Source organism: Ambystoma mexicanum, chromosome 1q (genome assembly GCF_040938575.1).
Source record: "Ambystoma mexicanum isolate Mex_15411 chromosome 1q, UKY_AmexF1_1, whole genome shotgun sequence".
In the NCBI taxonomy this organism is placed as follows: domain Eukaryota; kingdom Metazoa; phylum Chordata; class Amphibia; order Caudata; family Ambystomatidae; genus Ambystoma; species Ambystoma mexicanum.
The window spans coordinates 637,612,921-637,635,911 of NC_090922.1; the positions used below are offsets into that span (position 1 = coordinate 637,612,921).

General features: G+C 47.0%; 1 protein-coding gene across 2 annotated transcripts in view; it reads left to right on the forward strand.

Moving 5' to 3' along the window:
* Positions 1 to 22,991, forward strand: part of ABCA4 (ATP binding cassette subfamily A member 4) — a 1,737,150-nt gene that overhangs the window by 863,176 nt on the left and 850,983 nt on the right. For both annotated transcript variants that reach the window (XM_069641223.1, XM_069641222.1), the window contains exon 13: positions 19,797 to 20,002. In XM_069641223.1, the coding sequence (XP_069497324.1) occupies positions 19,797 to 20,002 (206 nt within the window). The remainder of the gene's footprint in view (positions 1 to 19,796; positions 20,003 to 22,991) is intronic.

Genomic DNA, 22,991 nt, shown 5'->3' on the forward strand with positions numbered 1-22,991 from the left:
TCGAAAAAAGATACCCGTTGAGACAACCTTACCGAATGTATCCCCGAAGTGATGACAACCTAAGGGAAGAACTCCCCAAAAGAACATGAGACGGAGCCAAGAAAAGAAGCTAGTGACATCATAAAAAGTATGCACGGTGTCCCAAGATACTGCTGAAGAAGCTGTATAGATCCTAAAGAAACTAATGACGAAGTAAAGAATCAAGTGAACTCTCTAAGTATAAAAAGATTACTCATGCACAAGGTGCTGCAGAAAATCAACCATTCAATAAATGTACAGACGCTGAAACTCAAGGTAGACTAAGTCATCATAAAGGCTGGCTAAATGTAGCGAATAGAACGCAGGCCAAGCCGCCATTATATAAAAGTTGGACATCGCTATCATGAATTTAGTAAGCCCGGACCCATGAAGCAGGAAGGGAAAACTGTGTCGCAGAAAGAATAAACAGAATCGTGGAGCTGCAATATGAGGTTGTCTGGCCTGGAGTCAAGACTGGAGCAGTCAAGGTCAGCTATCTATTCTGGGAAATGAGCGAACGTGCGGAGGATGAATCTTCCCTTGTTAAGGTGCAAAGAAAGAACGCCAAGAGTGCCAAGTTTAATTCAGAGTATTTTAAATCTACAAAAGCTACATGAGCCAAGGATGAAAATAGAGTTTGAACTTGGAGTCCCAGAACACGATAGTGAGTGCTGTCACTCCCTGCATTCTCAAAGACAAGGATACTTTGCAAGGCCAAGTACAAAGACAATCTTTATGGCAGAAAGCATGGGCGATGAGAGATATTGGGCTAATTAGGTGCGGAGGTAGTGTCATGCCCCATCTCCTTGCACCTGGGTCTGGGCTTACATGCTGCTAAATTAACCGAATGTTCAAGACATGGCACAAGCATGCCAACCATTATATTAGTCCATATAACAAAGGACCTTATAATTTGAAGACCAATGAGAAACTGTGTATTTAATGTTTCTGAATATGACATGTGTTAGAGGTAGCCAGATGTTGTCCACCTTATAGTGGACAGCCAATCACAATCATAGCTCCTATAGAAAAGTATACTTGGATGTTTCCCTTAGCCAATCCCAACCCTTGATATGTTTTCCACTATTCGCAGCGTAGTATGACGTCACCTCAGGTGTATTTTTGGTATAAAAACTATGTGTGATCATTGTTCATAAAACAGTACTTTTCCATCTTCCTGAGGTGGTTATGTTATTTGGACTCAGAATTATTCTGTAGGATCCCATCCATTACATATGCACGCTCCTAAAGGGCCCTAAGCTCACTCCCATCATCATTGATGTTTCCACCATCCCAGTCTCCTCCCATGTCAAGAACTTTGCCATCTACTGAGATTAACATGACCACACACGTGAATGCCCTAGCTTCTTCCTGTAAGCTTATTAACCTGAGCAGACAACTCCTGTCAGCTGACAACTGCCTGACATTTTCCAGGTCCATCCTTAGAAGCAAACTAGACTATTGCAATACCCTCTTCATGAGCAAATCCAGCAAAAACCTCACCAAACTGCCACTGCTACAAACCAAAGCCCTAAGAGCTGCACTGGGTCTCAAATGGTCTGACCATATCTCGCAAGCCCGACGCGATGCTCACTGGCTCCCGATTAAAGCGCACATCAACTTCAAAATCCTGACCATCACTTATCGATGCATACACAATTCTGCACCTTGCTAACTCAACCCTCACATTGCCAGAAAAGTGGATTCCCGTCCACTGTGCTGCTCTTCCTCCCTCGCTCTCCTGACCCCCAGGTTCAAAAGAAAGCGTGTGGGCGGCTCCAGCTTCACAGTCACCTCACTCATCCTCTGTAACTCCCTCCCGGGGTCCATCAAACATGAACCTTCCTACCGGATCTTGAGGAAACTCATCAAAACATGTCTCTTCAACAAATATGACTAACATTGCTCCCCGCTTCCACGTCCCCTTGCTGGATTTCCTCCTCTCTCAAAACGGTACAAGCGCTGTGATACCCCAGGGTCTGGGCACTACACAAATAAATAAATAACAATAATAGACAAGCTTCACCATTTCCCAACTCAATGGTGTAGAATGAACTGACTGTACAAGAACAAACTGTAGAGCTGCCTGTGCCCAGATCCTGACGGATAGCTTTCTGCTTACAGAGTTAGCTACAGGAGGTGCATTAACCCACTGGGCTCTCTCACACATGTATAATGCTGCTGGGTCAATTCTTATCTAGTTCAGAGTGTTTTCCAACAGTGCTATTGGTTCCCTTTCCCTTGTTTTTGATGCACTGGCCAGCGAATGTGGCTATTACATGCCTTTGGGTGCACCTCATCTTGCCTCGGTGCACAAATATTCACCTGTGACCCATAGCCTGCACTCCTGGTGCAAAATGATGCACGCTTTGTGGAGGAGGGCATGTGCAGGTCCTCATGCACTTCCCCAGAATGAAGATAAAACCATCAGTTGAGGGTTGGGCATTCGTGAGAATTATCAACAAGCTGGTGCCTCTGAACGTTCAGTGGGGTGGGGGCAGAGTCAGTCGCATGCCAATCAAGCTTGGCATGCAAGGATGGCCACAGCATGCCAGCCCTCAGAACGCAAGCAGGGAGGATCACTATTCCCCTGTAGGCCAGGCCGCCCCTGAGCACGATCCCGTAAGCGCGGATCTGGTAGTGATTATTTAATGCCATTGACTGCATCCTGGACGCCGAGCACACCACCTGGAAACGGAAGTATGCCGCACTGCTGGGAGGTCAGCTGTTTCACCCAGATATCGCGCCCTTCCGCGCCTCACTCTCACGCAGCCACTGAACACGCTTCAAGGCACGTTATCTCTCTCCTAGATGAGCCGATGAGCCCTCCCTCATCCAATCGGATCCGTGCATTCGTGTCCGCGCAGGGTTGGCTGCCCTTATCGCAAGCTGAATTTAGGGTCAGGGGTGCTGAGAATCGCAAAGCTGAGCACGCCTGGCGCTCCGTACTTGCTGTTCATACTTGAACAGACAGGTGGTGTTTCTTTAGCGTTCTCTGCAGTGAGACCATTTCATGGTCAATATGCAGTCTACTTCATCCAATCCTCCCGCTCCCACCTCACCAAATGCTGAATGCCCGGTCACGCGGTCCGGTATCTTGGGCCTTTGGCATGTAATATTACCAGGACACTGCTCATTCCCGGCAGCATTCACTCTACGCTCATTCTTTAACTACAAGGTCCAGCATTACCAGCTAAAAAGCAGCTCTGCTTTAACAGGTCCTCATCACAAGGGTTTCTCTAAATGAAGCAACAATTTACATACAGCGCACAAATGCCTTTTCTAATGGCAATGAACTCTTTTATTTGTGCACAGTGGAGCTGATGCTCTTAAAAATCGATATTTGATGGTGGGGAGCCATTAGGTGTTGACATAGATGCAGGCGGCTCCCCGCTGCCAGATTTTCGTATTCTGTTTTGTATTCGTCATTTATATAGCACCCTTTCCCCATTTGTATGGTCTCAATGCGCTTTGTGGTTGGAATGCCCTCGGGGACCGTAGGTTCATGTGTGGGAGATTCTAAGAGTTGATTTATAAGATGCGCGTGTGCATTTTGCCAGGTTAGAGCTTAGGTGGTCTGGCTAAGCTCCTGTAAGCAGCCCGGAGGCCAGGCACGTGGGCAGGTGCCGTTGGTGGTTTAGGATAGAGTGTTCGTGCAGAGATTCGATGTGTGCCCATCTAGACTGACATTTTTCGTAGATTGTCGCTGTATACTAATGGCAGGGGTGTTGAGGTACTTCAGGAGTTTTAGCTGCATTCTAAAGTGCATGATGGGGTGGGCATGCCTGCAGCCTGTGTCCACAACCGTGGTGCAAGGGATACATACCTTAAACTTGGATGGAGTTCATCTTCAATGTCTTTTTCCTAGGTCCAATACGATTGGCTGGTCTTGCCAGTTGTGGTCTCCCTAGATTGAAAGCCTGAGCAGTGGGAGAGGGGCCCGGATGGACTGAGGAGTGATGTACGATCGTCTGTGGGTGAAGGGGGGGGCGCACATTTATCCCGGTGTGCCGCTGTGAACGCTGCCAGCGTCAGAGGAGGTTTGGGTGGATAGGTGCATTGCTGGGTTTGGACCAGTGTTTCTTTTCACGTATTGACAGTATAGAGTGCAAGAAGGTTTCAAGTAGAGGAGCCAGGTTTTGAGGGCCTTTCTGAATGCCAAGTGATTGTCAATGTTGCGGATGTGCAGGGGCAGAGAGTTCCAAATGATCGGCGCTTGGATGGGAAAAGGAGGATCTGACTAGTCGGGTGCTGTTTTAACGTGGGACAACTAGGAGAGGAGCTGTGCCAGATCTTAGTGTCCTTGTGGGGTGGTAGTGAGTGACTTTGTCTTGGAGGAATTCCAGGCCGGTGTTGTGGGTGGCACAGTGAGAAATGGACATGGCTTTAAAGGTAGTGTGTCGACCAATAGGGAGCTAATGGAGGATTCTTAGTCTAGGGCTGATGTGTTCTCTGGGAGGGAAGCTAATGAGCAGGTGGGCCGAACCGTTTCAAATATTAAATCAGTTTCATCATACTTGAGCAAATAATGGTCTATTTTCTTGCTGAATTCAATTGCAAAGTCATGGTATGTCTTCACATTTGACGGTTTATGCAGTGCTTGCAATTCTGCAGTTCTGTCAGGGACAGCGGCTGAATTAGTTTGCTGAATGCCATGATGCTTTATCATTTTTCAGTTCTTTAGGTGCTAAATTGCCTAATCAGAGACTTATGTTCAAATATTCGTTCCACTTGGCTCTCTTCTTAAAAAACTCTTAAATAACATTTTGGATTAACAGGGGAGATTTCTTCCTTTGTTGACATATGGTACACAAAGAAAAGTCTGTTATCCATTTTCAATTTTTTTGGCTGATGGTGGAAGTTCTACATTTAAATGACTTTTTGATATCTGGAGGTATCAACATTTTGAAAAAAAATGATTTTACTAGAATATAGAATCAAATTGTATGCTTCAACTGCTCTAAAATAATGTTCACATTTTCAAATTCACCCTGCACTTTTGCACTCCGCCGTGAAAAGTGAGTAAACACTGCCTGGCATGCTTGCATGGCAGGCAACGTTTACTTTTGATTGTGAGCGCCGCTTGCCATGCTCTCATGGAAAGCAGCGCTCACAATTAAAATTAAACCCTGCCCGACATGGAGCATGTTAGGCAGGTTTTAATTGTAATTGTACATATAGCCTGTCATGCGAGCATGGCAGGCAGTGTGTTCAATGGATCCTTAAGGGGTCAGCCTTTATAGTGGTGCATAAAGCAGGCCGACCACATAGGGAACCCCGGCATTTGGACCAGCATGAAAATGCATGCAGGCGCAAATGCTGGTGCATTTGTATGGCGGAGAGGAAGGGAGGCAGCAGGAACGCAAGTTGCATTCTTACAATTGATTGTAAATGAGCCGTGGCATGAATGGAAGGCATTAAAAGCTTGCTCAAAGCTTTTACGCCTTCCATTTACGTTATGGCTCATAAGAACATGCTTCAGTGTGCCTTGATCTTGTACTGGTAGTTCACAACCTGTACCTAGATTGATTTAGTAACACCACATTTACTAACCAGGTATGACTGTAATCAATGATGTCATCTGCTCATGAAATTGAGCCACTGATGAAACCCAGTCACCCATGTCACTAAGGAGAAGCTTTGTGTATTTTGGGAGATTTGTGGAGTACTACGGGCCTTTGTGAGATACAGTACGCAGTAAAAGCTCCTACTCCAGAGATGTGTGTGTGATTGGTATTGGAGGGCATGCCAGGCTCGGTTGGTTAATGCTCCTGCTTCATCATAGATTCAGATAAGATGGGCAACTACTCTCTAATCCATCCAGGGTTAGGAAAATGGCTTCCAAATCACTTGGCTAATGGTAGCTGTTTTATAAACTTGAGGATACATTGAGACACTTTGGAGGGATTGATTATGATTGTTAATAATATTATTATTGTCAACCACTGTGTCACAGGCTGACTCCACTTTCATCCAACTAAGGTTGAAAAAGGAGAGCATGTTCTCTCTGTGTAATAAGAGTGGCATGTGAGCATTTCACACCGACTGTATTGTGGATACAATATATACTGGGCATCATTTAAAATGACGCATTGGAACGTGAGCGCCTCTGCACCCATTGGCCTACACCACTGTAGGCCGCACTTAACCGCTTCTTACAGCTCAATGCTCCCTAGCACTTACTATACTTGCAATTTACATCTGCTGCTCACTCACGAGCACACACATTCCATGACTTACCCCACTCCCTCCTCTTCTCTCTTTGCAATTGCATGTTCTGAATACTCACAAGGCCTAGTAGGTTCGTTTTAATTCCCCAGTGTATATATTGTTTTCAATCCCAAGATCCTTCCCCGTTGCCCTGTGGGCACTTTGAAACACAATTTACTTGTTTTATAAGCACCCAATAAATGCATAATAGATAAATAAACAAACCACTCTATCCATGCCAGACGCAGGCTTCTGTGTTGAGACCTCCTGTAACTGTACCCATCAGTTTGTGGGTGCGATTTCTCGCCGTCACCATAACCAGTACAATGAGGGACCCTACAATAACTCAGACAGAAAAGAGCCAAGTAAACATTACTTTATTAATGCACAAGCATTCGCGAATGGGCTGCAAGTTCAAACGTCTCGCTAAGCAAGTCGTCGAAGTGCCGCGCCTTCCTCTACACATCATGCTCTTTTATACTTTTCTGTTTACATTGCCTTGCACATAGAACACGTCCACCCCAGGGCGGATCTCCAGTTGGAGCTTATCTGAAGTATCCAGTTGGAGTTTAACAAACAACCATTGCACATTTGCTATCGTGGTCTATTGTGGTTTCCTGTTATCCCGGTCTTCACATTCTTTCGTGCCCCTTTGTGCCCGTATCTCTGTGCTCAAGGCCATGCTTACTCATTCCTTCCCCCACCCGTAATCTGCAGATATTTTTAGCAGGCTCAGCATGCTTCGACATACAGTGACCAAACACAATTCTTCTGTTAAAAACAAGTTCTTGCCAGGTCAGCAGGTCTTAAACGCCGGTGTATAAAGAGAAGGCCTCTTCTTTTAGCAAAAGGTACATTCTTTTAACGCATATGGTGATTAGTACAAACTCCAAGTGTGAGCACAACATTACATATGCATGCGTACCTTCAATCCACCCTTTGCTCACACTTGAGCATCAATCTAAACAGTCCTAGCATAAGCAGATGGCAGGAAAGCAACATCATTACATAATGTATGTACCATAATCTTCTCCAGGCCTCCCATGTCAAAAAATTCCTGTTGTACATGGCTTTTATCCATTGGATTTAGGCGCGTTATGCTGGAAGAACACATGGAAACACAGCACGACACACATACCGGGAAACATTGGATGCAGAGACAAATTCCTACAACTATTGCCGCTAGAACCAGTATGGGCGTAAGGAGCTGCCTACTATCGAGCATACAAAAAATAAGATTTTGTTCCTTGTGGTGCAAAGTGGTGTTTTTCTCTTACCTTCTGTGTTTGGGGAGCATACATTTATCTGCTCAGGGATTAAACCAGCATATACGGGTGCAGACATAATTCAGTATGTGGCTCAATTATAGGTACGTATGCGTATCAGATGCAACCTAGCGATATAGCTGTATTCCCTATTTAAAGCACCAGTGTCCTTATTACTCTAATAGTGGTAGGTCTCACTGAAAACCTTCATCCGATCTGTCCCAAGCCTCGTAGTGCCTGTCCCATGAGGGGAACGCCGGAGGCCCTTCAGGCTACAAGCCCGTTGTCTTCAGTAAGGCACAATCCTGCTAAAACCAACAAGAGAGTCCAAATGTTCATCTCCCTAATGATCAAAGTTCAAAACAGTGTCCTTACACGTTGCTGGCACATACACGTCACGGGATCGGAGACGATGGGCACACCTACTAATGGCGTCTGGCAGTACTGTTGCAACCTGGGGTTGGTTGGTTCCCTTTTCTGGAGGAATCAGTAATGGAAGCGTCTTCTTGACGTGATTCACGTGGTACCAGTGCGATTTGCCATCAACTTTTACCGCAGTTTGTGTTGCGAGGAGCACCTGAAACGGGCCCTTCCATCTGGGTTGCAGTCCGCTGGTGCGATCAAAGGCTTTTATAATAACCCAGTCACCGGGCTGCACGTCGTGACCTTCTCCTATCAGAGGAGATGGAGCTACTGCGTTCACCTGTGCATTAATAGAAATCAGTCTATTAGTTAACCCAATACAATACTGTTGTAATGCAGGCCATGCTTGCTCAGACAATCTCTTAGGTGATATGGGGGTCCCAATACTTGGTGGACGCCCCATAACAATTTCGAAAGGAGATAAACCATGTGTACGCTTAGGCATAGTGCGCATACTCAATAATGCAATAGGCAATGCATACGGCCATTTCAGTCCCGTTTCAGCACAAGCCTTTGCCAGTTTGTTCTTCAGTACCTTATTTGTGCCCTCTATAATCCCAGCTGATTGAGGATGAAAAACTGCATGGAAGCGTTGATCAATACCAAGGGCCTTGCAAACTTTGCGTACTACTTCACCAGTAAAATGAGTCCCATTGTCAGACCATAGATATCTGGGGACCGTATACAAGGGCACCCAGTGTTTCAATATGCATTGTGCTGTGGAGGTGGCACTATTGTCCCGCAGGGGATATGCTTCCACCCATCCTGAGAACCCACATCTCATCACCAAACAGTAGGAATGTTTATTTACAGGCTCCAGCTGTATAAAGTCCATATACACCACCTCAAAAGGGCAGGTGGGTAACTTACTGTGGCCCGCCGGGGCTGGTACACCTTTCCCCACATTGTATAGAACACATATTTCACATTGTTTTGCCCATTGACGACAATACATTCCCAATCTTTTGTTGTACCACACAGCACTCAAAACTTCTTCCATAGTCCTTGCGTTAACGTGAGTTGGACCATGAGCCAGACTCACTATCACAGGTAAGTATGCATCAGGTAGTACCCAAGTATTCGTATTGGTATGTGCCCATAGCCCATCTACCGTCTCCTCGTATTGATCATCCTTGTGCCAAGATAGTCTTTCTTCAATGGTTGCATCTGCTTGGATTTCCTTTACGCGCTCCTTCGTCCCTTCCATAGTCACATCCCTCCCCACTATGAGTTGTCGGGCCTCCCACCGTGTATCCCTTGTGGCAGCTATTTTAGCCATCTGGTCGGCTAAGGAGTTTCCTTGCGTGACATAATCTAGAGTCCTTTTATGCGCTGGGCATTTCACTATGGCCACCATCTTGGGCAACGTAAGGGCTTGTAATAATTCAGCAATCAATTGGGCATGTTTAATAGTATCACCTTGGGAGGTTAAAAACCCACGCTCTCCCCAGAGTTTACCAAAACTGGAAACCACCCCATGAGCGTAGGCTGAATCAGTATAAATTGTCACTTTCATACCGCTGCTTAACACTAATGCTCTCGTTAGCGCAATCAATTCTGCTGCCTGGGCCGATTTTTCACACACTTTCCCACTCTCAATCAACCGCTCCTCTGTGGTTACAGCATACCCTGCTGTTGTCTCCCCATTTGGCAGTTTGAAACAGGAACCATCACAGAATAATATACCCTCATTATCAACCAGCGGGGTGTCTTGCAGGTCTGCTCTACCCTTAGTGTGTTCTTCCATTTGGATCACACAATCATGCCTAATGTCATTAGGTGAGACGGGCAAAGGAAGCAGTGTCGCTGGATTCAAAGTGTTACATCGTTCGATTTTTACATTACTGGCAAACAGAATCATCTCATACTGTGTGAGTCTAGCTGTGGTCAAATGCTGTGTATGCACTCTATTCAGGAGAACGTCCACCGCATGTGGGACTTTTACTGTCACTTCGCTCCCTAGTATGATACCTGCACTTTGTTTTAGGGCTGCCGCTGCTGCGGCCACTGCTCTCATGCATGGGGGTAGGCCTCGAGCTACTGAGTCCAGAGCACTGGAGAAATATGCACATGGTCTCTGTTTACCCCCTTGTTCCTGCGTTAAGACTGACACAGCGCAACCTTCCTGTTCATCAACGAAAAGGCAAAATCTCTTGGTATAATCAGGTGTGCCTAAGGCCGGTGCGTGGCATAAAACATCTTTCATAGCTGTCAGGGCTTTTTCCATCTCAGGTGTCCATTCTAATGGTCCGTTTTCTTGTACTTTTAAGGCTTTTAGCATGGGCTGGATCAATACAGAGAATTCAGGAATCCAGTGCCTACAATAGGATAAAACACCAATTATCCTTCGGAGACCTTTTGCCGTGTCGGGGCCTTTTATGGACTGTATCAAAGCAATGCGATCAGTAGACAGAGTTCGCCCCTCTTCGGACAACTCAAAGCCTAAATAATGGACCTTTTGTTTTACATACTGCATTTTGGCTAGGGCTACCTTGTGCTTATTCTCTGCTAAGTGCATTAGCACCAATATGGTCACATAATGGCATTCCTCTTCGGTGGCTGCACATAATAGCAAATCATCAACATATTGTATCAGAGCAGTGTTAGCGGGTAGGGCTAGGTTATCCATCTGTGTTTTTAGTGCTTGGCTGAATATGGCGGGACTTTCTGTATATCCCTGCGGGGCTCTAGTAAATTGGTACTGTCTATCTCGAAGAGTGAAACTAAACAGGTACCTGCTTTCTTCGGCAATAGGAATGCTGAAGAAGGCATTTTTCAAATCAATTACCGTAAACCATTTCGCCGTTTTGGGAATTAAAGTGAGTACACTTGCAATATTAGGGACAACTGGATATCTGGGTTCTACTATTTTGTTTATCTCCCTCAAATCAATAATGAAACGATAGGGTACCGCTTCATCACCTTTCTTGTGTACTGGAAGGATCGGAGAGTTTCAAGGGCTATCATTTGTTGGCTCTACCACCCCTAACTGTATCATATCCTGTACTATTTGATATAGTGCCTGCTCTCCCTCGTGTGATATGCGATATTGTTTTATCCTGGGCAACCTGGCACGGGGCTTTAGTTTGATTACTACTGGGGAAACATCCAACACCCCTACATCATTCCCATGAGTGGCCCATAGTTAATTCGGGATGTCTTGGAGTTCCGGGGGCAGGGTTTGCGTTACTCCTATCATACCCATAGGTTTGCTTATAGTTATTCTCACCCCCTGAGGGGAGCAATATATTGTGGCCCCTAGTGTCTTTAATGCATCAATACATAACAAGTTTTCTGGGCAGTGATTGGTCAATAGCCACCCATTCTCCCATTTTACCCCATGAAGTTCCGCCTCTACTATTTCACTTACAGGAGTCTTTATTGGATTCCCCCCAAATCCAACTGATACCTTGCTTTTATCCGATAATGGGACAGCGGGGACGGCTCTGATATTCACGGAACTGTTTCCAGCTCCCGTGTCTACCAGACATCTCAAGTTTCGGTGGGGGCCGATCCTAATGGAGGCATAAGGCCCCCTCTGATCTATAGGTACTTGTACCACTCCCGCTGTCTCATTTCGGCCTCCTCAGGACATATCACTTGTGTTATCCTGGAAGTCGTCATTATAGTATACCCCTTCCCCACATCCTTCGCCCTGGCATACACCTTGTACTTGTGTTGTTTGTTGTGGCTGATACAGTAGATTGGGGGGAGGCGGGGCCGGCCAGGGAACATCCCCTCTTGCTTGTCCCTCAAAGGCATTGGGTTGAGGGGGTTTAAACATTCTATTGTCTTGATTGCCGTACCCACCAGTCCTATTTCCTGGGGCAAATGTTGTCTGTAAAGGGGGCCGTACGCCCCTTCCTCTCCCACCACTCTGGGGACACTGGGATTTCCAGTGTCCGGGTCTCTTGCAGAAGGCACATACATCTTGGGGTATCCCATCCCTCCTCCCATATAGCGCACCTCCTTCCACTGTACCTCTACCTGTCCCTTGGCCCCCTATCATGTTGCTACTATAGCCCTGTGACGGGCCGTTACTATTGTAGTTATACCTGCCTTGGGGCCCTTGATGCAACTGTTGCATCAACACTTTGGTTTTTAGATCCTTCTCTTGTCGTGCCTTTTGTTGTCCCTTTACTCTTTCCCCTCTTTCATAATACCTGGCCATTTCGAGGAGATCCCGGGGGTTTCTAGTCATCCACGTACTTTCTGCCTTCCTAATGTTCTCCTGGATTGGCCCGTGGAGCCCTTCTATAAAGTTTGTGGCAAAGTACCGTTGGCCCGTCTCAGACCCTATCTCTAGCCCACTGTGTGCTTTAAATGCTGCTTCGTAACGCAGGAAGTACTGTGCTACTTCCTCACTTGCGCCCTGTATCACAGCAGACAGTTTCTCCACATTCACATCAAATGGGGGTAATACCTTTTCTAGAGCCCTCAGGACTGCCATGCCATGCCACCTTAGGGGTTCATGCAGTTTCCTATTTTTACTCGCCTCCATTACATCTTTCCATTTTATTGTATCATTGTCTTTGGCACGAAAGGGGGTCCATATCTCCTCTGGGACAATAGCTAATAATATGTTATCTATATCCTCTACAGTAAATAACCCGGGTCTGAAAATAGCTTTCCCACTTCTTTGTAGAATCCTGCCGGGTCTATACGGGGGTCGGGGATGGACTTGGTGATATGCATCAATTCTATTCGAGGTAAGGGGACATACACATAGGTGCGCATGATGTTACCAGTAACTGCATCTATGGTGGGTTGACACTCTCTCATTGGCATTGATAGTAACTTTTCCATGTTTGTTTGTTCACTTACAAGGGCCTGCACTGGTGATGAAGCAGAGGACTGGTGACTAAGGTTTTTCTCTTTTATTTTTTTATAATCTTTTAACAGTTTCTCCACCTTAGCCATTCTCCATTCTTCCGCCCCAGAATCATCCATTCTTATATTAGGTAGCAGTTTCTTATCCAATTCTGTCTTAATCCTATTCCACTGGGACACATATCTAGGCTCCTTTTCCTCTTCTATATCATCCACCCTAATAAGAAGATATTTAATTACGTTTACTTGTATAGGCCAGCCAAGGCCCTCCATCAGACTCACCAGGGTGGAGATGGACTGCGAGTGTATGGATGCTATCATACGATTAGCTACGTTTTGGCCCGCCTGGTCTGCATCTTTGAGTTTAGCCTCTCTTTCCCTCACCTCTCTTTCCCATGCCCTCTTTTCCTTCTCCCATTCAACACCGCCCCTTATGACTTCCGCTATTATGTCGGACATACATCCCCATAACTGAACACTGGACGCAGTCACTGGTAGTAACGCGACAGCGTCCTGATATGCTGAGGGCAGATCCGCAGTACTCTGTCCTCTCAATTTACAGTTACCCTCATAAAAGGCATATAGTTTAGTGGCCACTGTCCTAAATTCCAAAGGTGTCAAACGCCCCAATTGGTCCCGTAGGCTGTCATTGAGGGGTGTGCCATACAGCCCGGTCATAAGGATTTGCAAGTCTCCATCTCTATCCTTTTCTAAAGTAGTCGTTCCCCTATGGTCTATCAACCTATCTGGGTCTCCATACTTCATTGGGAATTCCGCCCTCTCACCCTCACCTTCTCTCGGAGGAGCCGTAGCCCCTGGAAATAACAATTCAGTCGTTGTTTGTTCTGCTTCTAGTCCTATCACATCTTCATACCGAGGCGCCGGCAAGGCAGGATACATACCCCCGCTATTCTTAATCATAATACGTCTATCCAACTGGTCTAGTTTCTCATCCTTCTCTTTTATCTCTAGGTCACGTAATTTTTGATTTACTGTTCTCTTCTGCCCCTTTGCCTTTTGTTTGTTCTGAGCATTGCGCCTGCGCATTGCTTCTACCCTCCATAGTCGTATAGCCTCAACCTGTGCCGGTCTGACCCGTCTTTTTACTAATTCTATTTCTACTTTGGATATGCGGTCCACATCAAAGGACCCGGTGTCTGGCCATTTATGGTCAATCGAATCTTTTGTATATTCAGACCACTCCCTTAAGAACAATGTTGAATTCAATCCATGTTTAATCAACATATCAAATGCAGGGGTTCCTTCAAGAGGGGCATAGTGTCTCTTGCCTATACCACTCTTGCTGGAAGCCGCTTGACCCATTTTGTTGGTATACCGCAATTGCCTAAAAACACTCACCTTTCCCAAATGTGCATTAATAGGCTAACATTAACAGTACATCCTCCTGACATATATCGCCATACCAATATCAATACATCACTGTTTCATCATTATTATTCCATAGACGGACATACCACTGTCCTCTTTATAAACCCTAAATTGTTATTTCCTTATTCCAGCATGCATCCATCCATACCACTTACCTTAAGGGTCCCGCCAGAGTGTTCAGGACCCGAAGGGCGACAGCCTGCTGTTCCACCGCCGACGGAGCCGGAAAAACAAGGATGACGCGTTGGTTGCAATCAAAGGTGCGGATTCAGTTGTTGGGGCCCCGTGATCAATTCCTTCTCCGGTTCCGCCGCGGCGTTCCTCACCCAGTGACGGACTGTCGCTCCATCGCATCCCACTTCTGACACCAAAATTGTGGGTGCGATTTCTCGCCGTCACCATAACCAGTACAATGAGGGACCCTGCAATAACTCAGACAGAAAAGAGCCAAGTAAACATTACTTTATTAATGCACAAGCATTCGCGAATGGGCTGCAAGTTCAAACGTCTCGCTAAGCAAGTCGTCGAAGTGCCGCGCCTTCCTCTACACATCATGCTCTTTTATACTTTTCTGTTTACATTGCCTTGCACATAGAACACGTCCACCCCAGGGCGGATCTCCAGTTGGAGCTTATCTGAAGTATCCAGTTGGAGTTTAACGAACAACCATTGCACATTTGCTATCGTGGTCTATCGTGGTTTCCTGTTATCCCGGTCTTCACATTCTTTCGTGCCCCTTTGTGCCCGTATCTCTGTGCTCAAGGCCATGCTTACTCATTCCTTCCCCCACCCGTAATCTGCAGATATTTTTAGCAGGCTCAGCATGCTTCGACATACAGTGACCAAACACAATTCTTCTGTTAAAAACAAGTTCTTGCCAGGTCAGCAGGTCTTAAACGCCACTGTATAAAGAGAAGTCCTCTTCTTTTAGCAAAAGGTACATTCTTTTAACGCATATGGTGATTAGTACAAACTCCAAGTGTGAGCACAACATTACATATGCATGCATACTTTCAAGTTTTCCCTTCTTGGTTTCTGGGGCTAATCCAGTTTGAACACACCAGCACTATCCACAACTGTGAGTACGTTCACCGTCCTCAGCCTTAGCACTGTACTGAGAGGCACAGTGATTTTTTAATTAATCTGTTTTGTCCCCCGTGAAAGTGTTGGCCTAAACAATTCTTATGCATGTCAAGGCTAACCTCACGAGACAACGCATTTCGTACCAGGCTCAGGCCAGATAAAGGACGTGGGACCAAGAACATGCTAGATAAGGCACATAGGACCTGGCACACACAATACATCTAGGACCAAGTCCATGCCAGATAAGATAGGCCAACCAAGCTATTCAGGTCCTGACACACACACACCCCAGAAAAGGCATTAGAATTGAGCACAAAGTGGACAAGTGATACATGACAAGCGCACACAGAGAAGGCAACCCGGATCAAAGTCCACACCGGACAAGGAACACGATATTAAGCACACACACAATTCTAGAGAAAACGAACATATCACCTGCCAGACAAACCATCACGGGCATTCCCGACAAGGAATGTGGGACCAGGTGTGTGCCAGACAAGACATCTTAGACTAGGTACCATGAGACAATGCATGAAGTGCCAGGGCCATAGCGGCCAGGGCGCCTGCAATCAGTCCAGCTAGACAATGCCCCTGGGTGCAAGGGCATGCAAGGTATCCAGGACTAAACACACGCTAGGCGAGGCCTTCCGGGATACATGCATGGCAGGCAAAACATGTGGGATCAAGAAGGCATGCGCCCGGGAACACAAGCACATCAGGCACACGATTGGGTGCACCAGCATTTAAATCCCAACCTCACCTTGTGGCCATACTCTGTGAGGCTGTGCTGGTCCCATCAGCCCCCAGTGCCTGTGTAAAAACTGGGTAGGAAAACCTTTGGGATGAAGTCAGTCTCGGGCTTCAAGACAAAACTAACAATGTAATAAAAAATATTGAAAAAATGAAAGAGATAGAATGTCTTAGGTCTTCGACCAGCCACTCAAGACACTAAACCTCATCTCCTCTAATGCCGTAGGTCAGGGGTCTGCAACCATTGGCTCAGATGTTTTGGGCTATACCTTAGTCAATGATGAGGGATCATGGGAGTCAGGGTCCAAAACATCCGGAGAGCCGCAGGCCACCTGCAGAGGCAAGTGCTGTGTGTAGGCAGAGACTAAGGCGATTGGATGTGGGAGGCCAGGGCCCTGAAGACACATACGGGCCCTGGTCAGCACTCGTAGTGACTGTGAGGTTAGCAGAGGAGGGAAGAAGGGAAGGAAGAAGTGAAAATGAAAGTCTTGAGGAGCTTCCTGAATTTGAGGAGGTCCAGCTCAAGACCAAGAAGAAGAGGGAGGCTGTTCCACAAGAGGGAGCAAGAGATTGACCTCCAGTCCTCTGTTTAGCAAAAAGCTTCACACACAGAGAGTTGGTGCCAGAGGAACGTGGAGGTCTAGAGGGAGAATATTTAGTGGTAGCAAGTTGCATATAGCATGGTCTGCGGCCCCAGGCATCCTTGTGGATGATGCAGAGGGATTTGAATTTAATTCATGCAACAACTGGGAGCCAGTGAAGAGTTTCTAGGGGAGGAGAGATGCAGTCTCAGGGCTTGATGCCGAAGATAAGTCTTGCTGCCCTATTCTCGATTAGCTGGAGGGGTCGTAGAGAGTAAGCGGTGACATTCAAGAGTAGGCTATTGCAGTAGTCAGGCCTAGAGAGAACCAGAGCACTGGTAACATTGAGTTGAAAGTTGGACTTCTTGGCAATGTCCTGAATGTGAGCGAGGAAAAAAAGAAAGGAATCGAAGATGACTCCAACGTGTTTGGCTTCGGACGAAAGAGTGGGGGAAGAGCCCATTGAGGATGACCAGAGTGAGGGGAAGAAAGAGGGGGCTGGGGTCCCAATAGGAAGGATCTCCGTCTTGCTGACAATGAGGCAGAGATCATTGGAAGTGCACCAGGACTGGATAGCAGATAGGCAGTCCGGAATGATGGAAGAAGCAAGGGGGTCAGCAGGAAGTTTGAAGAAGAGTTGAGTGTCATCTGCACTGGGGAGAAGGAGGAAATGATGCGTGCCAGTGGACCAAGGTAAGTGTTAAAGAGCCTGGGGAAGGGGTTGGAGCCCTGGGGGACACCACAGGTGGAGAAGGAGGTAGGTGAGGAGAAGGTGCCCAGAATAACATGAGGCGGACTTTCAGTTAGGAAAGAGGTCAGCCAGTCCAGTGCCCGCTCTGAGATACCCAGGGTATCATGGGGCCGTTTTATGAGGCTGGAGTAGTTGACTGTATTAAAGGCAGAGGAGAGATCAAGTAGAATGAGGACAGCTGGAGAATTAGAATCTAGACATGTGAGCAGTTCTTCACAGGTTTTCAGAAGAGCAGTTTCTGTCCCTCTGGATGCTCGGAATCCAGATTGATGATCGTGGAGAAAGCTAACACGTTCAGTGTGTGAGGTAAGTTGGGGGAAGGCCAGCTTCAACAGGAGTTTCCCCAACGAAGGGGGTGATAGAAATAGGGCACTAGTTAGCTGGACAAGTCAAGTCTGCTGATGGTTTTCTCAGGAGGGGGCACACAAGGGAGTGCTTGAGGGAGGAGGGGAAAGATCCAGTAACAAAAGAGTGGTTACAGAAATCAGCAAGAGCTTGGGCAAGAGACCCAATGTTTTCCTTGATGGTTCTGAAGGAGCAAGGAGAAACCTGTCTGGAGGAGACCTTCATAGAGCAGACAACTCTGGTGACCTCATCAGGTGTGACAGGGGACAAGGAGGAGAGAGAGGAAGGGGAAGGGAGTGAGGCCATAGGAGGCAAGGGAGTAGGGGAGGGGTGGGGGAGAGGGTAGCACGGGTGCTCAGGATGTCCAGAGTTTTTGTGGTGAAGTGTGTGGCCGGTACATTGCAGAGGGCCTGGGAAGGAAGAGGGGAGGAGGAGACTGTGGAAGGATTGGCTAGTTGAGGGGTCAGTGACCACAAATCCTTCCCAGAGTCTACTGTAGGTCTGTCTATTGCTGCTGAAGTCTGCTAGAGAGCACGATACTATAGGCTGGAGCTGCTGCTACTCATGTGTAGCAGAGAGCAAACAAGCATGTGCTTCTCCATAGACACAACACCCTTGTGTCGCGGACCAACATCAGGATTCGGAAGCTGTAGTGTCCACAGCGTACAATCACAAAATCAGCCATTCTGTCCTTCAGCTGAAACAGTCTGCGCAGCATTCCGTCTCACACCACAAGCTATGCTCAGCATATTTAGCACAGCTTCAGCCACTTACTTTAATGATAAGATTCCCTTTTAATACAGACAGCGCACATCCCGAATTAAAGTTTCTCCTGGACCTTAGCAATGGCTGCTATTATTGCCCAACTCAATGGTACTCACCTTGTTGACCTCTGGAGGCTCGGGAGGAGGAAGGGTTCAATTGGTCCTTTCAGGATTCGAACCTGAGATTGCAGGTTGCACACAAATGTAAGAAGGGCAGCTTGATTTATCATATACCATGATTGCGTTGAGTACCAACAACAATGCCAAGTCTGGACAGGCAGGCCCTATCACTGGCACAGTCAATGTGGCACCCTGGGCGTGGCTCCATGCCATTACTGGCATACAGCGCTTCCGAAAGCATGTGGTGTCCTGCTGAGGTGCAAATGACACCATGGTTGTTGCTGCAGAGACCGTTGCACCAAGGAAGCGCATAAAGGCATGCAGAAATCTATCAATGTACAGTAGCACCCGGGTCTGCAACCTTTGGCTCTCTGGATGTTTTAGGCTACAACTACCATCAGCCCTAGCCAGCATACTCAATGGTTACCCATTTACAAGCATAAAGTCAGGGTTACATGTCTCTATATCGAGGTAATATATAATGAATGGCCATATATCGAACTTTTTATCTTGAAAACCTCTATAGTGAAAGCATTTTTGAGGGGTGGGGGGGTCCCCCCTCAAGCCCCTGTTTCCCACCCCTAAAAACCCATCCCAACCCTTTCCCAGAAAAATCTAACCCTTTCGCCCACCCCAAATACATCACTATAAAGGCTTTCAAGATAAAAGTTCGATATATGGGGATTCAATATTTAGGACTGGATATAAACACTGTATACCTAAAGTCAGCACGTGCCTAAAGCTATGCTACAAAGAGCCTCGATGGTTATTGCCCCTGCGCCCGGGTGCACCCCGCACTGATGATGCTGGCAGCGGGGCATTTTGGATTTGCAGCACTCGGTGATTAGTTGCGTGTGACCAAAGATGCTCCCACATGACAATGTACTGCATGTGTAAAAGCAACCTGATTGGTATATTAATAAGATTGAAAATGATAGGTACAGCATGCGGATGACAAATACTCTGCGCCTAGAAGCACTTGTGTAGAGGCGCGTTATAAATGCCATATCATATCATATATCACATGATGTATGAAAAAGTAGGAAAAAAATGATGTTTTTCTAGAAAAGAGAACTCAAGAAATGATATGCATGCATTTGGCCAGTTGGGTGAGATTGATTGAAGCCATTTTGCAGTGTGTCCAGCGAAGTGTTGAAAGTTGGGCGTCCTACTCTGTGGCGACACGTCGCAAGTTTCTTGGCGTTGTGACACGGCGCGCTCCTCTCAAGGCCACCTTCCACCTCATTGTGTTCTCTTTTATCCACAGTGCTTGACCCTGGATAAATTTGAAGGCCTGGCTGACGAGTCCCATCTGGCCCACGAAGCTCTCTATCTGCTGGAGGAGAACAAATTCTGGGCCGGGCTCGTGTTCCTGGACATGTACCCCTGGACGAACAAGCTGCCGGGGCACGTGAAGTACAAGATTCGAATGGATATTGATGTCGTGGAGAAAACAAACAAAATCAAAGACAGGTTGGTTTTCAGATCGGACTCCCCATTGGTGTTGGCTGATCGTACTCCCCATTGGTGGTGGATGGGTGGTCTAGACCAAGAATGCAGTCACTGTGCAGTACCGTGAATCGTCATTCCCCTGGATGAGGATTGCCACCTGGGCTCAATTGTGCACTGTTGCTCTGGCTTCCCCACATGGTCACATAGTGTGACCTTCTGCAAATCACACTCATTCCTTGTGCATCGCTTCCCTTATCTGTCTAAATACGAGCATTAGGACTCATGCAAAATGGGTTCAATGTTCTCCAAATACAAAAAATAGATAGCAACATTTTATGAGCTTGATTGTGAAAATGGAACTGGCGCGCAATGTGTAGGGTGCAAATTCAGAACTGTGCCAGTGCTAATTCCTTCTTGTTGCTAATTCCCATGTAAATCTGAAAAATGCTCATCAATATGTGGCCATAATGTGTATGTGTTGGGCAAGATGCCTTCAGCATGCTGGCAAGTCGCATGGTCCTAATGTTATCTTATGCCACGGGGCCTTTATAAAGTGCAACTCTGCCGGGCGAGCTGATGACCATCCGTAGTGATCGCCAATTTACTGGACTGTAATAGGGATGTGAGGATGCAGGTGAAAAGTCCTGGCAGGGGGTGTTCAAGGGACTGCACACACTGGCTACCACCAGACCTTCCCGAAACTCCTAATCACATGGTTGTTCACAGGGACGCCAGAAGTAAAATAGGACAAGAAATGGTCCTTCCTGGGCATTGAACTAACCCACCTGCGCCAGACCCACCCATCCTCCCTGCACAACGGACCTGGGACAACTAGACCTCACTCAAATATATGGCTAACACCCCTCACCCTATAACTACGGAAAGCATCTGGACCCAATTGAGATCCGGGATCTTCCTGGCTGGTAATCAGCAATGCGGCAGGGCCCATTCACCAGCAGCCGTGGATAAGAGTCGTTCACGTGCCCGTCATGTTGGTTTGGGAGAAGGAGGCCTTTCTCCCGGCTTCAGGTGAGCACCCCAAGCTCTATAACTATGAAGCGACTGGACCTAATGTTTGCCAGGATGCTGCAGCCTAGCAAGCCCTATTATTCTATGTCCTGTCCTTGGACTTTCCCACCCTTCACTCCCGTGGTAGAAGTGTACTGAGAAAAGTACTGGAACTGTGGTCTCGGCAGGGGAGAGGGTAGGTGGAAGCATAGTGCTACATGTGACAAGGTCTTGCAGCCGGGCCATTGCAGTAGGGCCTCCTCATGAGTTGGGCGGTAGCTCTTAAATGCAGCGGTAACGATATTACGGCCGCATTTAAGGACTGCTTCCACCATGAGTCGAGCGATAAAGGCGAGTTTTACCTCCAGCTTTTTGCTGGAGGTAAACATTTTCCCTTATTACCCATTTATGCCCATTTTTAGCGCTATTACCACTGGCGCAATTACCACCAGCGGTAATAGCACCCCCTGACTCCATTGGACCCAATGGGGAGTGGGAACTTACCGTTGTACCGCTACTCGTGATCCGGTGCTACTAGCACCAGACCGAGTAGCGGTAACGCTATTTGCGCTGGCGGTATGCTGGCAGTATTACCGCAGGGATACCGCCAGACTCCTGATGAGGTAACTAGTAACTAAAGCTCCTATTACAACTTTAAACTTGGACAAGGACTTGAATGGACAAATCCTCTGTATAGAATGGTGAATATGGTTTTAAAAAGTAGAGGAATGGTAAACAGAAAAAAATAAAAGTACCAGAACACCGCTCCCGACCGTTCCCTCTCAAGTCTATCACTGCTTCACTCACGTCCTGGCCATTCTACTTTCCATGCTAACCACCCCAAACTGCAGCTGAATGCCTGCCGGTACTCCTCACCATTGCTCATGCCATCACCATTCGGGAACCATACATCTCCCCCATCCAACCTAGCACATGCTGCCTACCAATCCCCACTCGCCTACTTAAGCAGTAGGCAGTGTTTTCACAAAATCTTCAAAATAATTAAACCACTCTCGACCGGTTGCTTCTGCAGGTCCTATTGAACTTAACAGAGGATGAAGGACAGGGAAGCTAATGGCGATTGGTGGAGGAAGAGGAACCTTATTCTACAGGGAGCATTCAACTTGCCGGGAAGATGAACATGGGTCCACGGAGGCTTCCACCATTGAAATGGGATTGCGATTTGGGGTCAAACGAAACCCACTCCCAGTCCCAGCAACACCCCTCCCTTCCTCAAGTGCAGTGATGCTACCAAAACACAAGTCCACGATGCGGCATTACGACCAACATCCAGCCCACAGCTGCAACACTACTAACAGGAACACATGCACACCGAACCACTCGTCAGTTGCCGCACACGCTACCATCAAAATCCAGTCCTGGAATAAAATATTACCATTAACAGTCACACCTCAAGTGTTTCCAAGAACACTTACAGGCAGGACTTGCCTAGAAGGCAATCGTGCAACATCGGAGAGCTGGCCCAGCAGGACAGCGTGAGCAGGATTTGGGGTCATTGAGGATATTGTGTGCCAAAGTGATGACCTGGTGCCGTGTGCAGCTGGTCCTTTTAATATATACCACTGGCCCAATGGTCTTTCATATGCATTTGTCACCCAGTGTTGCAAAAAGGCATCAACTGTTTTTATTTGAGCAGTTTTTCTTATAAATTCAAGATTTGCAAACTGTGACTGTGTACAGCCTGAGTGAGCTTGGCGCCTAGGTCTGTTTTAAATTCCTGGTCTTTCCCTGAGCACCCTCCTGTTAGTCCCACCGTGACTGAAGAAATAGAAGTAAGATGTGCCTTCTCTTTCCTATGTATGATTAAATCACACACAGCAAACAACAAGCATAGAGGTGGGCAGAATATCAGCACCCTGGACGACGGTGCTGACCAATCAGGTTGCTCGGAAAGCGGGCTGCATTGTCTGGTAGAAGCCTGCCTTCTGAGAAGCCTGGGTAGCCAGCGCCGATTCCCTTCGCCGCTCTCCCTCACCTTTGC